Source organism: Anabrus simplex, chromosome 1 (assembly GCF_040414725.1).
Source record: "Anabrus simplex isolate iqAnaSimp1 chromosome 1, ASM4041472v1, whole genome shotgun sequence".
Taxonomy (NCBI): Eukaryota; Metazoa; Arthropoda; class Insecta; order Orthoptera; family Tettigoniidae; genus Anabrus; species Anabrus simplex.
Window position 1 is genome coordinate 1600152612 of NC_090265.1, and position 18671 is coordinate 1600171282.

General features: G+C 40.7%; 1 protein-coding gene across 2 annotated transcripts in view; it reads left to right on the forward strand.

The window, feature by feature from the left end:
• Window positions 1–18322, forward strand: part of Grx3 (Glutaredoxin 3) — a 104506-nt gene extending 86184 nt beyond the window's left edge. For both annotated transcript variants that reach the window (XM_067153774.2, XM_067153784.2), the window contains exon 7: window positions 17918–18322. In XM_067153774.2, the coding sequence (XP_067009875.2) occupies window positions 17918–18101 (184 nt within the window). In that variant the 3' untranslated portion in view covers window positions 18102–18322. The remainder of the gene's footprint in view (window positions 1–17917) is intronic.
• The last annotated feature ends 349 nt before the right edge of the window (window positions 18323–18671 follow it).

Consider the following 18671-nt stretch of genomic DNA (forward strand, 5'->3'; position numbering starts at 1 on the left):
AGCTTCTGTGCATGTGAGGCATTGTGGGTCGGATCTACTGATCATTTTAAATTCATATCCGTCCATCCATTCATTCTTCGTCCTCACGCTTTGAATTCTGGTCAATGGAGGATTTTGGACTTTTAAGTTGTCATTTCGTTTTGTCTCATTTCGTGCCATTAGGGGCCGATGACCTTGATGTTAGGCCCCTTTAAACAACAAACATCAAGCAATCAATCGAATGAAAGGATCTTGCGGTGTTCTGGTACCTTCATGTTTTATTCTTTCGCAAAGTTCTGTGCAGTTCTTTATTGCTGTGTTTGCTTGGTAGTGATAATGTGTACTAAGGAAATCTTGAATAAATTGAGATAATTTGTACGTCAGGCTACCCCTAAAATTGATATAAGGTTATATAGGGGTGTTGGCCTTATGAATGTTTGGTAACGATTTTGCTACGGGTAACCTAGGGTTCATGGCAATGAGTTTTTTCTTTTCAAATTCATTGAAAAGGAAAGTACTATTATTGACCCTTGATTTTAGTTCTTTTTGAAGGTTACTTGAGGGATTCTTCTTGATTACGATAATTTGTTTTCTGCAAAAAAAAAATGCGTTTTATTAATATAATCGTTCCTCTTCATGATTACTATTGCTTTCCCTTATCAGATTTAATTGCTATTAGGTCATTAACCTTCAATTTTTCTTGGAGGTTTTTAACTTTCTTATTGATGGATCTGTCTGTGTTATGATTAAATACTTGTTTATGATAAGATAAAAGTTTGTTTTTCATAATGTATTTCATCTTTTCCTGTTTATATAAGGGTAATTTGTTGACTGCTATTTTTGTTTCTAATGAAGTCGTAATTAAACTATTATGTTTGGAAGTGGTAGGCCAATTATGTGTGGGTCCACTACTCAGAAATTCAAGGTCATCCTTGGTAAGACTTACTTTACTCATGTTCATAATTGGTGGATGAAAACCTTTAGATTTGATCTTGGTTTCAGTTGTGTTGGTTTTATTGACAACGTTTTTTGTGTTCTGTTTTGTCAAGGTTATGAGCGAATTCAATTTTTTGTCTAGTGTATTTTATTTACTGGATAGTGTGTTCTCTGATGTATTTTAATTACTGGATAGTATGTTCTCTAGTTTAGTCGTGATGTGTTTTAGTAGTGAATTCCATTCTAATTTCCAAGTGGGCTTCGTAAAGTCTGTTGTTCGAAATTGACTTTTTTTTAATCTAAAAAATTGATTCCTCACATATCCAAATTGTCTATCTTTATAATTGAGTAAATCTAGTTCTTGTAGTGTTCCTGTGCATCTTTTTAGTAAATTTTAGAAACTTAGGTGTCGCATCATTATTAAGGCATCTCTTAAGAAAGGTTATGTCTTTACCTATTTTTGCTAATTTCACTTTCGTATGCCTCCCACAAGGCCAACCCCTCGTCCACGTCGTGGGAGGTGGGCAACAGCATGAAGTAGGGGATTGCCTGTAGGGGTGATGTACAGTGGGGACTGTGTGTGCCCCATGACCGCTACGGTAGCTGTGAAGGCCCTACAGGAACCCTGAAAAGTGACAGCTAACGGGGCTCTGGTGAAGACCTCAACGGCAGCAACAGCAGAGAAGGGGTCCTTTGGTACGGCGAAGCTGGTGGATGAGGCAACCCTTCTTCTTGGGGATAAATAAAGAAGAAACAACTGCCTTGTGGTAAAGAGGGATCTTTAAAGGCTAAAGGAGATAACCCCTACAGAAAAATCCTGCAGTCTAGCGCAGACAGGAGGCAGCCCCTCCACTGGACTTAGGGTGCTGTGGGCTAATAACTCGCACACCTGAATTAAACTTATTACAGAAACCAGACGAAATTTATACTGGCCGGATTTTATGGAGACGACTTTTGCAATGAAATACAGAACACGAATCGGATTCTGGAATGTTAAAACTATGTATGAAACTGGCAGACTGAGAGAAGTAATGGCAGAAATGAAAAGGTATAAACTGGAGATACTTGGGTTGAGTGAAACAAGATGGACAGGCTACAAAGAGATGAGGACAGAAGAGGGGGGTGTCTTCATTTACTCTGGAAGAGAAGAAAATGATCAGCATTCAAGTGGAATGGGTGTTTTACTCACAAAGAAAGCAAAAAATAGCATAATGGAATGGACCCCTTTATCACACAGGATAATTACTGTACGAATAAGAACCAAAGTTAGACCTGTGACCATAGTACAGTGCTATGTGCCAACAGAGGTAGCAGAAGAGGAAGAGGAGGAGTAGTTTTATGATAGGCTGACATCAACACTGGCAGGGATAAAGAAGAAGGACATTGTGGTGTTGATGGGAGATCTAAATGCAAAAATCGGTAATGAAAATGAAGGAAGAGAAATCATCATGGGTAGACATGGAATAGGAGAAGAAAATAATAATGGCCAGAGATTCATAGATCTATGCAGTAATTTTGGATTGGTTATAGGTGGATCATTGTTTCCACATAAGAACTGCCACAAGATCTCATGGGTGTCACCTGATCTCCGCACAGAAAACTAAATTGATCACTTGGCGATAAGTAAAAGATGGAGACATTAACTCTTAGATGTGAGGAATAAACGTGGAGCAGATGTAGGCAGCGACCATCACCTTATGATTGCTGATGTTAGATTGAAGGTGGCAGCACCAGTAAAACAGGCATCAGTACGAATGAAACGTTTCAACTTCGGGAAATTCGGGAAACCAGAAGTGCAAAATGAATTTAAGGTACATTTGAAGAACAGGTTTGAAGCCCTTGCCGAACAACCAGATGAAGATGTAAATACCAAATGGAACACAGTCAAGGAACTCTTTCATGACACATGTGAAGAGATAGTGGGCTACAGAGAGCCAGGGAGGAAAGAATGGATATAGGATGACACTTGGGAATCAATCCAAAAGCGAAGAGAGTGCAAGGCACTTGTCAACTCCAGTAGAACAAGAAACCAGAAAGCAGTAGCTATGGAAAAATACAGGGAGGCCAACAAGGAGGTGAAGAAGGAAGTGAGGAGAGAGAAACAAGTGTTTACAGACCAACTGGCAACACAAGCAGAAGAAGCAGCAAGAGTCGGCAACAGCAAAGAAGTATATGCCATTACAAGAAAGCTTTTGAGGAGGAGCTTTTCAGGGCAGAAACCAGTCAGAGATGCAAACGGAGTAGCCTTGACATCTGAGACGCAGCATTTGGAAAGATGAAGACATCACTTCATGGAAGTACTCAATAATCTTGGTGAGGAATCGAGAACTGAAGAAGTTGAAACCATTTTGGAGGATCCAGACATCTCGGTAGAACCACCAACACAACAAGAGATTGCACAAGCAGTGAAACAAATGAAGAGTGGCAAAGCACCCGGTGTAGATAACATTATCCCAGAAGCCCTAAAGGTAGATCCAGATTTAACAGCGGAAATCATGGAGCCACTTCTAACACTAATATGGAACAAAGAACACCTTCCTGAGGAGTGGAAGAAGGGTGTCCTCATCAAGATACGGAAGAAGGGTGACCTCTCAGATTGCAATAACTGGAGAGGAATAACGTTGCTCTCATATGGGGGAAAAGTGATGTCAGGAGTCATACTGAACAGAATAAGCATAGTCGTTGACAGGAGACTACGTCAAGAACAGGCAGGTTTCAGAGAAGGTCGGTCTACTGTGGATCAGATTAACACACTAAGGCTAATCATTGAACAATTTGTTGAGTATCAGACATCTCTGTATATACTTTTCATTGATTTTGAAAAGGCCTTTGACTCTATCAACTGGAGGAAAATGTGGAAGGCTATGGAAAAGTTTGGAATTCCACAAAAGATAGTCTGTCTTACACAGGCAATGTATGATGGATATACTTGTCAAGTAGAACATAAAGGGAAGCTGTCTGAACCTTTTGCTGTAAAATCTGGAGTAAGACAAGGATGTCTACTATCGCCAATCTTGTTTATCACTGGATTGTATGCTGAGAGAGGCAATGAATAGAAAGCGTGGCATTCAGTGGGGATTAAATAACCGATTGGAAGAACTGGATTATGCGGATGATCTCTGTCTTCTTGCAGAATGTTTTCGGGACATGGAAATCAAACTGAATGACTTAAAAATAGAAGCTAAAGAAGTAGGCTTAAAGATCAATAACAAAAAGACTAAAGGAATGCGCATAAACCATCGTAACAATTGCAACTTGACTCTAGTTGGAATGGATATAGAAAGGGTCGAGGAATTTTGCTACTTAGGAAGCATGGTAAGCCAGGATGGAGGTGCTTTTAAAGATGTGGTGAGTCGTATAAATAAAGCCAAAGTAGCTTTTGCACAGTTATGACCAATATGGAGATCCCCTCACATTCGTATAAAAACGAAGCTAAGGATATTCAACTCAAATGTTAAATCTGTGTTACTGTATGGAAGTGAGACCTGGAAAGTGATTTAAAGATAAAAATTTCATTGTTCCGTATTGAAATTATTAACATTAAAAATTAAATAATTGAAGTTCAACCAATTCAATACATAAAAGAAAGAAATGTAGTAATTACATTCTTATTTAAATGGGACCGGTTTCGACCCTAGTCCAGGTCATCGTCAGCCGTAAAAACAAGTAGGCGAAATCACACAATGTTTATGAATATTGGAGAAATGGGTCAGTTTCACACTCTGTCAGGCACAAAGTCACAACACTATCAAATAATATATGAAGATTATAAATAAACTTGAAGTCGCAGACGAATAGATTTGTAGAAGCAAACCGCCAGTTCCCGGTGATCAGCGCGGCACATTCAAGGTCATGCGCTGCGGTCTCGAACGCCAAAGTAGAGTGGAGAATGTCTTGAAGGTCCAATATTTGTCTCGGTTGCGGGAAGTTAAGTACGTATATAAAAAATATACAACGCAAATCAGTATAATTGAATGAGAACTTGTGCTCCTGCTAAGTTCTTGGAAAACAGTTGACTTGAAAAAACAATTGTAAAGAGAAAAAAAAATGTAGTTAATACCTGGAAAGTGACCAAAGACATTACCACAAGGTTACAGACTTTTATAAATCGGTGTTTGTGGCTATGGTGGCCAAAAACTATCTCAAACAAAGACCTTTGGGAGGCCACAAGTCAAAGTCCCATACAGGAACAGATAATGAGAAGAAAATGGAGATGGATTGGGAACACCCTGAGAAGACCACAAGAGAGTATCACAATGCAGGCATTGAGTTGGAATCCACAAGGCAGTCACAGGCAAGGCAGACCAAGGATTACCTGGAAGAGAACCATAGATAAGGAGATTGCTGGAGTTAACAAGACATGGAGGGAGGTGAAAGCATTGGCAGCAGATAGAACAAGCTGGAGAAATTTCATCGAGGCCCTATGTTCCACATGGAATTAAAGGAAATAAGTCAAGTAAGTCAGGTCACATTCGTATCATAGTAGAACTTAAATGAGACAAATGAAAAAAAAAACATAATATGGGAAACTTCTATTCTGATCATTTGTAATTAAAAAAAAAAAAACAGGAACATAAGAACTCACAATTATTACACTCGGTTTCAGTCACCGCCCCCATTATTCTGCAAACTCCCATTCTCCCGCAAGCCCCGCCCTATTTCCCCACTCCATTTCCTTGCAGCAACACGTCTTGCGTCTTTACTGCAGGAGCAAGTCTGTCGAGAGCTGAACTCCATAATCAGAGAACACGGGTGATACAAGTGGGCCACGTGTGGACCATGAATGTTTATGTTGTGGTTATTCAAAGTTGTTATTGTGTGAATCTGTTTTGGTTGGCTTATGAATACAACAGTTTGATCTTGCTATCAGTTTAGTTTAGAGTTTATTTTGTCTCTTTGGTATATTGTGTGTTCACTGTACTTCGCAAACTATAATTTTACTCCCTCTCATTACTCCATTGTTGCATGTGCTTGCATCACCTTTTTATCGTAATGGCTAGGCCATATTCAAGGCCGAATGACGCCGATATCCTTGAATTTTCAGATGATTTAGACAGTAATAATGACCTCCTTTTCCTGAAAGTGATCCCTGTTATGTGGGAAGTGAGTCACAGCTGCTCACCATGCATCGGACCGCGAGCACCTGACATCGATGACATTTATGTGTACAGTGAATAACTTTGTGCCATGCTTCACGAGTGAATTGCAGCACACACATCATATTGATTCAAATTATTCAGAATTAAATGTTTTTTCTATCAGATCTAAGAGTAAAGAAGAAAGACGCAATAATGTCTGATCTCACTGTCATTGAAAACCATAATTTATTTTTTTAAATTTATTTTCAAAGTTTAATAATTTTTTTAGGCTTTACCAATAATAATACGTAATAGGTATATTCATTTCTGAAATGTTCATAGTTCCCTGTATTAGTGTGATTTATTTTATTTTAATATGTGTTAAACTGTTTGTGTGTTGATTTTTTGTAATTTGGTTGGAAAATCACAGAAATTAGTTTGAGCTGCTTCGAGCAAACCCCTGCATATAGGCTGAGTGCGAAAGGGTTAATCTAAATGTTGTTCCTGTTAGTCACCACTTTTTGCAGATTAAAATCAGACGGTTCAACTTCAATAATGCTAATGTATATCAGCCCAGGTCGGAACACAAAAACTAAGCCTAACAGGGGGAGAGGTGATACTCCCATGTGGCGCGTCCCAGATGGCGGATAGGGGGGTCCTAACCGGCTTTCCGGCAGACTTGAGGGAAATAAAATACCTCTCGCAGATCAAACACACAACTCCCTGTGGGTGGTGGATGCAGACGAAGAATACACCCACGGTATCCCCTGCCTGTCATAAGAGGTGACTAAAAAGGGGCAACCAAGGGATGATTGTCTTGCAACCATGAAATTACTTGTGATTAGTACCACCACGCGGAGAACATCATGGGTCGCTCTTACTTGCGCGTAGTACCACTATATTAGGTACCAAATAGGTTTGTGATTAGTAGCACACACGAGCACTGTGTGGTCGGCTTTTGCAGTACCTGTGATTAGTACCACCATATGAGCAGGACCATGAGATGATAGCTACCATGGTTCTGCCTTGCCTATGATTAGTACCCACTATATGAGGAACACCACGGGATAGTGCAGGTCCCTGTAGTTAATACTCTTATGTGATAAACACCATAGGGTTGCGTTGCCTGTAAATGGCGCCGCATTGTGAGGAAAACAATAGGTCTGTATTATATGTCGAATTTCATAACCTGCGAGTAGTACCATAATGTGTGGAATACCGCGAGTCTCTGCTACTTTTGATTAGTACCGCAACATGACAAATACCATGGTTCTACTTTCCTAGCGATAAGTACCGTTATGAGGGGCCGATAACTTGGATTTTGGACCCCCTTTAGACTGCAAGCATCATCAATTCACTGTTATGCTATAGCAGCAGTCCCTTGGTCAGTAATCCTATTGTTTTACATCAGTTTCTGTGAATGTAAGGCATTGCGGGTCGCATCCACTGATTGTTTTAATTTCATCTCCATCCATTCATTCTTCGTCCTCACGTTTTGAATTCTGGTCAGTGGAGAATTTTTGCCTTTAATTTGTCATTCCATTTCATCTCATTTCGTACCATTAGGTGGTGGTGGTGATTATTGTTTTAAGAGGAAGTACAACTAGGCAACCATCCTCTATATAACACTAATCAGAGAGAAAAAATGGAAGGGGTCCGACACTTCAAAAAATGAAGGTATCGGCCAAAGGAAGACAAAGGCCTCGAAGGGCATGAAAAAGAAAAACTCCCTAGGCCTCCATACGTAATACCGTCGGGGTCTGAAAAGAACAAGAGTTGACCAAGGGAGGTCCGATAGGATAGATGAAAGTGAGGAGCCTGGCACAAGTAAGTGGAAGCAATGTCAGGAATCGGCTGAGGGCCCTGTGGTCGCCAACCCATGCTCCAAAGTTCAGAGCCCCTCAGGCCTCGTACTATTAGGAGCCGATGACCTCAATGTTAGGCCCCTTTAAACAAGCATCATCATCATCATCACCATCATCATCATCAAAAACTAAACCAACAGTATACAGATACCAGTTGAACCACACCAAAGGACAACAAAAAGCATTGAAACAGAAAGACTTCCAGCTCAAGACAGTTTTAACGATCAACATTTCCGTTTTTTTAAACTTTCATCATGGTTTTTAAAAAACTTTTTAACTAACATTCCTTTTTGTGTGTTTCCTGTGTTTATAATGCATCATACATGTCTTAGTGAGGATGACCCAATGCCGGGTCGAAACATGTCTATATGTGGAATTTAGTCTTAATTGGATGTATAAATATATAATATTGACTGGGAGGATTAAAATAGTTTTATACAATTTTGTAAGAAGTTCAACCGTCAATACGGATTCAACAATGAGATTCATAGTCTGTAATAGTAATTTTAATGTTAACCTCTTAAGTGGCACGCTCAGTAAACTCTTGGGTGGCACGCACTTGCCCATAATGTGACTGCCCAAGAAATTCTCATTATCTTCAGTGTTCATTTTGCATTCGCCCATTTTTTTGGTGGGGGGGGGCATTGTAATCACTTTGGAAGTCACCTGGTGGCCATGATTGTTGCGGTGTCAATTCTATATGGTCTGACACTGTGGTTAGCTGATTAGAGTCCCATTGGTTGAAAAATTTCACCATTGTTGTGTTGGCTGGCAGGGTAAAACAGGTGGTGGTGTACAATTTATAATCGCTAGATTGCATGTGAAAAGCCTGGATTCAGTTCCAAACCTCTCTGCAATGTCCATATGGAGTGACTGAATAAGACTCTATGGAGTCTTGGTTGTAGGCAGCTCCACATCGTTCATAAATAAACCAGCCCTCATGGATAATAAGATTTATTTACACCACACACAGTTTTAGTACACCTTTGCATGTGAGGAGATAGGTTACACTGATTACACCAACAAGACACAAACAGGCGTGATGCTCATGCTCACTCCACGCAGCCGAATGATGCTAGTTTAGCAAGCTACACCCTGATGCAATGTTGCATCGTGCACAAGGGTGCGTTCTGTATGTGGGGCGAGTTCATTCTTCCTGATGCCGCCACATCACCCCCCCCCCCACGGAGAAGGAAAGTTCACAAATCGAATGGACGGGCAAAGCGAACTCTGCGTCCTGATCGTGTTGTGTACTTTCTGGGTGGTGATGACGCATCAGGTAAGTCAGGTGTAAAAGAAGTGCTAGGTTGACTGGATGAAATGGGGGTAGCAGATGTGTCAGGTGTGTTGGTGCGGGTAGGAACAGCAAGGTTTGTTTCTATGTATGCAGGCTTCACACGGTCTGTACTCACTACTACTTCCTTGTTCCCGATCATTAGCGTCGAAGTCTTCTCATTACGGCTGACTACAGGGTAAGGACCAGAGTATGGGGGTTGCAAGGGAGGCTTCACATGATCAACTCTCAGGAAAACATGGGAAGCAGTTGCCAAGTCTTTGAAGAGGAATATTTTCTCTTGACTATGGCGGGAGGCAGGAACAGGTCTTAGTTCGGCCATTACCTTCCTTAGGTGATTTACAAAATCAGAAGGGTCAAGTGGAGTAGAACTGGGTGAAGAAGTAACCATTTCCCCAGGGAGGCGTAGAGGCTCCCCAAAAACTAGTTCGGCGGGGGGAAGCTTTTAGTTGTCTATGAAGACGCTCCACCATACCGTTAGCGGATGGGTGGTAGCTGGTTGTACGGATTTTTGTTGTACCAAATTGTGTCATAAGTCTGCGAAAGAGTGTAGACTCAAATTGTCTTCCTTGGTCAGTAGTTATACGAGTTGGGAGACCAAATCGGGAGATCCAACCACTTATTAGCGTATCGGCTGTTTCTTCAGCAGTGATGCTGTGCATCGGCCATGCCTCTGGCCAGCGAGTAAATCTGTCAACAGCAGTGAGGATATAATTATAGCCTTCGCAGACAGGCAGTGGACCAACAATATCCAAGTGAATGTGGCTGAAACGGCCTGTGGGTGCTCCGAAATTCCCCAAAGGAGATATATTATGCCTCGTCACTTTATTGCGTTGACAGGACAAACAAGCACGAGTCCAGGCACGAGTGTCTTTCTGAATAGATGGCCAAACAAATCTATCTGAGACTAGACGAGAGGTGGCTCGAGTACCTGGGTGGCTTAAGTTATGGAGCTTGTCAAAGAACTTGCGTCGAAAAGGAAGTGTCAGGAACGGACGAGGTTTTCCTGTTGATGTATCGCATACAATGGTAGTCGTGGTGCCCGGAAGGGTTACTTTTTCTAATGTCAGTGAAGTACCACCATGCAATAAGGCTTTGAGTTCATCATCGTCCGCTTGGGATCGAGCCAGCGCAGCGTAGTCATCTTCTAGTGAGATGGCTTCAACACGAGACATTGTATCGGCGACAACGTTATCTGCTCCCTTTATATGCTGAATATCAGTTGTGAACTGGGATATGAAGGACAGCTGATTTAGTTGGGCTGGGGGTAGTTTTTCTCTGCGTTGAGAAAATGCATAAAGCAGAGGCTTGTGGTCCGTATATATGGTGCAGTGTTGTGCTTCCAGTATATAGCGGAAATGCTGGACAGCCTCGTACACAGCTAACAGTTCCCTGTAATAGGCCGGCCACGTTGTTTGACGCGCTGAAAGCTTCTTACTGAAAAATGCTAGGGGCTGCCAATGGTGTCCAACTTTCTGTTGCAAACACGCTCCAACTTGAGTATTTGATGCATCGGTAAAGAGACCTAGAGGCGCATCTAGCAATGGATGAGCGAGTTGAGTGGTTTACGCTAGGCTTTCTTTGCATTCGTGGAAAGCACGTTGCAATTCTGGAGTCCAGGGGACAGGTTTAGAACCCTTAAGCTTAGAATTGGCTAGGACGTTCACCAACGGCGCCTGCAATTCAGCCGCATGTGGTAGGAAACGTCTGTAGAAGTTGACCATGCCCAGGAACCGGCGGAGGCCCTGGACAGTCTTCGGTAGAGGGTATTCCAAGAGAGACTGGATTCTCTCTGGTGGAGGTTTTGTACCGTCCTTTGAGAGCCGATAGCCCAAGAAGGTTACCTCACTTGCACCTAATACGCACTTGGATGGATTTATGACTACACCGTAATCAGCTAATCTCTGGAAAAGTATGCGGAGATGGTGCATATGCTCTTCAGCATCCCGTGAGAACACCAGGATATCGTCGATATACGGGAAACAGAAGTTTAAATCTCTAGTGACCTCATCCATAAAACGCTGGAAAGTTTGTCCAGCATTTCGTAACCCAAACGACATATAGGGAAATTCAAACAGCCCAAAAGGGGTTGTTATGGCTGTTTTGCAAATGTCACTGGGGTGAATTGGAATCTGTTGGTAGGCCTTGATAAGGTCAAATGTACTGAAAATGGTTGACCCAGCAATGTTATGGCAAAAATCTCCTATGTGTCGTACCGGGTAGCGGTCAGGTATTGTTCTTGCATTCAATGCCCGGTAATCGCCACATGGACGCCATGAGTTGTCCCGCTTAGGTGCAAGGTGCAAGGGTGAGGACCAGGGACTATTAGAAGGTCTCGCTGTACCACACCTTACCATGTCCTCGAATTCTTTCTTCGCTATCTGCAATTTTTGGGGTCCTAGACGACGAGGTCGACAAGAGACTGGTGGGCCTTCGGTTGTCCTAATGTGATGTACAGTATTGTGTTTAATATCACGTTGGATCCCAGGTGGGCGAGTAATGGACTGAAACTCAGCGAGCAACATGCTGAAAGGTGAGTCGGTGGATACTGCAGCAGTCTTTACGCTGGCCTGTTCGATAGAGGCTACAGATGCCTTAACGTGTAGGCCGGTGGTGCCGTCAAGGAGGCATCTGTTACGGCAGTCAGGGAGTAAGTTATAGTAAGCCAGAAAATCAGAACCAATGATGGCTGTGCTAACATCAGCAACGACAAATTGCCAACGAAAGTCACGACGTAAACCAAGGTTGAGGTTCATGGAAAGGCTACCATATGTCCTGATGGTACTACCGTTTGCAGCGCTCAGCTCATACCCAGAAGCTTTGCAAGTGCTTCCCAGAAGCTTACGCGGGAAACAGCAAAGGTCAGATCCGGTGTCAATCAGAAATTTTGCTTTGGTATTCTGATCAAAAATAAATAGACGGCGGCCCGATGTAGAACAGACAGTTGCCGTCTTCACTGGCTGTTCGTTCCGTTTTCCGCCTGCCAGGAACAGGGACTAGTACATTTTACAGCTTTATCTTGGAACTTTTTGTGGTACCAACAAAGCCGGCTCTGTGGAGTAAGGGAACGGTCACGGCTTTTAGATCTCCTTTTACTGTGACTCCTGCCTCGGGGCTGGTTACGGGCCAGGGCATCGACTTTACATGTCAATTCCTCTATCTGGGCAGCTAAAGTGTTCGGCGCAGCTGTAGCATGTACGGCCAAGTGGCTATATGGTGGTGTGACAGTAGGTGAGAGTTCTAAGATCTTGTCTGCAAGCTCTGCTATATCAGCTAGAGGCATTAACTGGGCCGCTAATATAGCCTGCAAGTGCTGGGGTAGTCGACGCATGAAAAGTTGTTTTAATATACTTTCATCATGAAGTGAGCTACCGGCTAATGACTTTAAGTGACGTAAAAATTGTGATGGTTTCCTATCACTGAGTTCTTCGTCACCAAGAAGTTGGCGAACTCGTTGCTCTTCAGATACGGAAAGACGACGGATTAGTTCAGATTTTAGTTTGTCGTAACGTCCTGTGGTAGGAGGGTTAATGACAATGTCTTCTACCTCGGCTATGCCCTTGGTGTCAAGCTGTGAAATTACATTATCAAATTTAGTCTGGTCGGCCGTGATGCCTGCGAGCCTGAATTGAGTCTCAACCTGGGCGAACCAAACAGTTGGTCTGTCATACCAGAACGGTGGTAGCTTTGCAGAGATTTTGGCAACTTGGCCAACATTGCTAGATGTAGCATCAGTACCAGTAGACTCATGCTCCTGGAGCCGGGCTAGTAATGCTTCGTTCTGCTCTTGCAAAGGCTTCGTCAAAGCAATAAGTTGTTGGAGTTGGTTCTGCAAGTTGTTATTTTGTTCCTCTAAAGCTTTTAATCGATCCTCCGCCATAATCAAGATGGGTACACAACACAGGGGCAAGGAGAAAAAGAATTCTGAAAATACCGTACAAGATGACAAAGAAGTAGTCAGAGGTACGATGTGTAGTTGTGTAAGTGTAATGAAGATGTGAGGATGAGCAACACAAGCACAAATTTACAAATAGTTTGAAACAATCTTATAGGTTAGCTGGAAACTAAATGTTATGCAGGTAGGCCTAGCATATGATAAGAGATTCACAAACATATAAACTATAGGCCTAAGTTAACAAAATAATCTTGCAGATGTTACACACTGATTTTGGTTATGTATGAAAATATTAAGCATAAACCATGGGTTCCAATGTCCATTTTAAGTCTTGAGGAATGTCCATATAATGCAACTGTATGTTATACCTGTAATGTAACAACTTAGAAACCACTAAAAGGCACGATTACGATTTATATATATATAGTACAACAATTCAAGCAGTTGTAATGCATGAGAAGTAGGTTATTTTTAAGTAATTTTACTTGTTTGAACAGCAAATAAAGTAGGCCTAGTAGTCTGTATCTTAGGCCTCAACTCGCAAAAAGAGAACAAGAAAATTGCACAGAAGATTGCTGGATTACGTACATCAATTTAACACCAAGATTGTAACTATGGTTAGAAAACTAGGTACTGTCCATTGTAGGCCTATACATTTCTTTGTGATGTTCGTACAACTTCACAACAAATTTATGTTGTGAATAATTTGCAATATTCCGGAACATTAAAACGTAGGTTATATACATACAAGTTTTTAGATGATGTGTTGCGTTCTTGAAGATTAGCAGATGCGGCGTAACAAAGAGAAGTGGCGTAAGTTGCCGCGTGCGGACTGAAGCGATGCGTATCACCGACGGCCGTTAGGATTCTGGCGACTGTTTTTGTCGTTTGTCGAATTGGTTTCATACTCAGAAGAGGTGGTAGTTCCAATGAAGTAAACAGTCTAATGCCTCTTTGAAATAAAGTGTGGTAACATACCGTGATCTGTGGTAAAGCACGTGGTCCAAGATAGGTTATGGTATGAGCGTGTTCTCCATACTCGGGGTCACCATTTATGGAGTCTTGGTTGTAGGCAGCTCCACATCGTTCATAAATAAACCAGCCCCCATGGATAATAAGATTTATTTACACCACACACAGTTTTAGTACACCTTTGCATGTGAGGAGATAGGTTACACTGATTACACCAACAAGACACAAACAGGCGTGATGCTCATGCTCACTCCACGCAGCCGAATGATGCTAGTTTAGCAAGCTACACCCTGATGCAATGTTGCATCGTGCACAAGGGTGCGTTCTGTATGTGGGGCGAGTTCATTCTTCCTGCTGCCGCCACAACTCTATTTATGATGGTACGTCTGTTGGATGGAGACGTTAAGCCTTGAGCAGACCCCCTTGGTGCTATTTGACAGGAGTGGGCTAGGTGCTGTTGCCATGTTTCTAGGTTTCCCCTTCTCCCTTCTATCATATATAACTTCATTCATTTCATCTCATTAACTCCTCTGATTAGGTTGACGTCAGGAATGGCTGTGAAGATTCATCTCGCTTCATACTTGACCTTGTGGAGAAACAGGAGAAGGGTTGGACACACACAGTTGTTATCTGTTAGATAAATGTTTTCTAGCATTTTCAACAGATGGCAAAAGGGTTTCCAGCTGCATTCATGAAGTCTTTTGCCTATAATATGCCTTATCTTCTCTCTTTTACATACAATCTCTGACTAGCTGATGAACTCTTCGGATGAGGTAAACAGGGATGGCAACCGTGAAATGGAAGAGATGTTTGAGTACGAAATATGGGACTACACTGAAGTTAAATCTCTAAAGGATTCTAAACTATTCTAATAGTAGTGATAATGTTTTGAATGATTCTTGGCATGATTACCCTTTTGGTATTTCTTGTGAAAGTTTATTTTAGACATGATATAGGCTTTTGGGCTTATGCCGTGTCAAGAAAATAAGGTGTAATTCTTTATGTTTCGCAGAGAACTGTGCTCTGCGTCATCAGAAGAAAATCTCAACTGTCCAGGAGAAAGGTTTCTTAAACAACAAAGTTTATTTTGTTAGTTTTGTTGATGGGAATAATTCAAAAGTCAAAGATAAAAATGCATTGGTCACGAAACAGTATGGGAATAATTCAAAAGTCGAAGATAAAAATGTATTGGTCGCAAGACAGTATTCTCAAAACACAGGATAATGTCCAGATAGAGGAGGTGACTAATACTAAAGAAGTATTAAAAGAAAACGTAATTTCCATACAAGATACAAAGAACACAAAAACGCAATCAGATATAATCGGTATTCAGCCTTTCGGGAGCACATATACGACTGTTCACACCATTTCACAGACATAAACACTGATCTAAAAATTTTACACTTCGAAAATAAAAGTAAATCTTTGAATATAAAAGAAGCAATAGAAATTTACGTCACAAAAAATGGTAATGCAAATAACCTGAATGAGCATACACATTTAAATAATTCCCCCGCTTTTCACTCTACTCACATAATATCTGACAACACCTACTCATTAAATTGCTTTTATAATAATAATAATACCGTTCCTTGCTTTATTCACCTAAATTATTAATTTGCATTCATCCATATTACATAAAAGGACTTTTAACATGAAGTAGGTCAATAACCCCTCTCCAATGTTGATGGAAGGTTCCACAGCGCTCCAGCCGCTCCGCCCTACTTCTCCCTCCCCTCTCCACTGTACAGTATACTCGATTTAATCATCCAATAGGAGAGATCCACATCGCTCTACAAGGCCCCTTCCATTCTTGAGCTCTCCTCTCCATGCGCAGCGTGCCTCACCAAAATTTTTCCATGACCACGGTCCTGAAGTAGTGTTTAGTGACAACAGACTTAACATCGGCAGTCTAGATAAGTACTTAAGCTTTCATTATATTAATACTTGTATATATTTTTACTTTTGGTATTACTGTTTAATGTTATCACTAAACTCTCTATCTTTGATAAGTTTACGCTACGTAAACAATACTGTACATATATAAGCTTGTTTAAATAATTTGATATAATCTGAGGATGTTCTTGTAGAACGAAACATGTCATTCTTTGTATGTTAGTGTGTATTTTACAGGCATGTTTATAGTGTTATAATTTACATTGTGTTTGCTGTGTTTGACAGACTGAAAAGCCTTTGTTACATTTTACAATTGACCTGTCTAAGGCATTTGATAGGGTAGATCATGGGAGACTACTGGCAAAAATGAGTGCAATTGGACTAGAAAAAAGAGTGACTGAATGGGTGGCTCTGTTTCTAGAAATTAGAAGTCAGAGAATTAGAGTAGGAGAAGCTTTATCTGGCCCTGTAAAATATTAAGAGGGGAATTCCTCAAGGCAGTTTTATTTGACCTTTATGTTTTCTTATATATATCAATGATATGTGTAAAGAAGTGTTATCAGAGATAAGGCTTTTCGCAGATGATGATATTCTGTACAGAGTAATAAATAAGTTGAAAGATTGTGAGCAACTGCAAAATGACCTTAATAATGTTGTGAGATGGACAGTAGGCAATGGTATGATGATAAACGGGGATAAAAGTCAGGTTGTGAGTTTCACAAATAGGAAAAGTCCTCTCAGTTTTAATTACTGCGTTGATGGGGGGAATGTTCCCTTTGGGGATCATTGTAAATACCTAGGTATTAATATAAGGAAAGGTCTTCATTGGGGTAATCACATAAATATGATTGTAAATAAAGGGTACAGATCTCTGCACATGGTTATGAGAGTATTTAGGGGTTGTAGTAAGGATGTAAAGGAGAGAGCATATTTGTCTCTGGTGAGACCCCAACTAAAGTATGGTTCCAGTGTATGGGACCCTTATCAGGATTACTTGATTCAGGACCTGGAAAAAATCCAAAGAAAAGCAGCTCAATTTGTTCTGGGCGATTTCGGACAAAAGAGTAGTGTTACAAAAATGTTATAAAGTTTGGGCTGGGAAGACTTGAGAGAAAGGAGGCGAGCTGCTCGACTAAGTGGTATGTTCTGAGCTGTCAGTGGAGAGATGGCGTGGGAGGACATCAGTAGATGATAAGTTTGAGTGGTGTCTTTAAAAGTAGGAAAGATTACAATATGAAGATAAAGTTGGAATTCAAGAGGACAAATTGGGGCAAAATTTGTTTATAGGAAGGGGAGTTAGTGATTGGAATAACTTACCAAGGGAGATGTTCAATGAATTTCCAATTTCTTTGCAATCGTTTAAGAAAAGGCTAGGAAAACAACAGATAGGGACTCTGCCACCTAGGCGACTGCCCTAAATGCAGATCAGTAGTGATTGATTGCTAAAAGAAAGGTATAAAAAGGCCTGTTAATTAAAAAGTGCAGGTAAATTGTAAAGTAAGGTCATATGAATGTGTTAGGATCATTTCCCCATAACTGCCACTAATTCCTTGCTTCTCCAGAAATGAACAGTCAACTGTATCAGTTTCTTATACTTTGAAAGTATCTTCTTGGAGAGAACTAACTTTTTGCATAAAGGGAAGTAACTATACAGACCAGAATGTTATGTAGACATGTATTAATGCTGGAAGGAATGATGTTGCTTGGTTACTGTGGTTTGTGTCAAATGGGAAGCATTTTGGTCTTGAAAGGCTACTCAGAATTGACCAACCAAGCAGCCGCTATGTTGTAGTGTTATCCCACTCCACAGGAAATATCACTACATTAAATATTGCTTACACCTGGCCAGAATATACTTCATAAATATGACTGCATTGGAAACAGCTTCCTGTTTGACACAGACGAGTTATTATCTTCTGTTCGTGATTCTGTCCTCAATATGTACGCTGTTTGGAGAGATAAAATTGTGTTACCAATTCTTTTTTTCTTTCTTTTTGCTTAGGGTACCATTTGAGACTTTTGACATCCTCACAGATGAAGAAGTACGCCAGGGTTTGAAGACGTACTCCAACTGGCCAACTTATCCACAAGTTTATGTGAAGGGAGAATTAGTTGGAGGTGTAGATATTATCAAAGAACTTAAAACTTCAGGAGAATTGCTAGAAACTCTCAAAGGACCATCATAAAATTTCCTAAAAAGTATTTTTTTGAGAAGTTATCCTAATTGGCTTGCTTTTATCAAAAGTGTCCACCTCATAAGAGCAAGTGTATTCACCTCCAGTGCTTACTCTCCATATGTTAGATTTTATAATTTCTGATATTTATGTTGTGCACAATGATTAAATTGCCTTGAAAGAATATGTAATGGTGCCCACCTTTGAGTAATGAAAGAAAGCATTCTCAGCTATTCTTTGTTTGGTCATTTTTTAATGTTCTTACTACTATGAATGTTAATTTTGTATGTTCCTTTGTGCCTTCAATTGCTTGTATTCCTATTTTTTAAATACACTAATACAGTCAGGAAAGTATAAGCGGAAAATAGAACAACTAAATTGAAACAAGCACAACTTATCACTTGTCCAACCTACAAGAAGAAATCTCTCTCGAGAAATGTAAAATTCAAACGCTACAACTCCATTATTAAACCTGAAGCAACCTATGCTAGTGAAACACTATTAAATTTGAACACCAAATCAACAACAGATAAATTACAGAAGACAGAAAGAAGAATCCGTAGAACAATCATAAACAAAAAA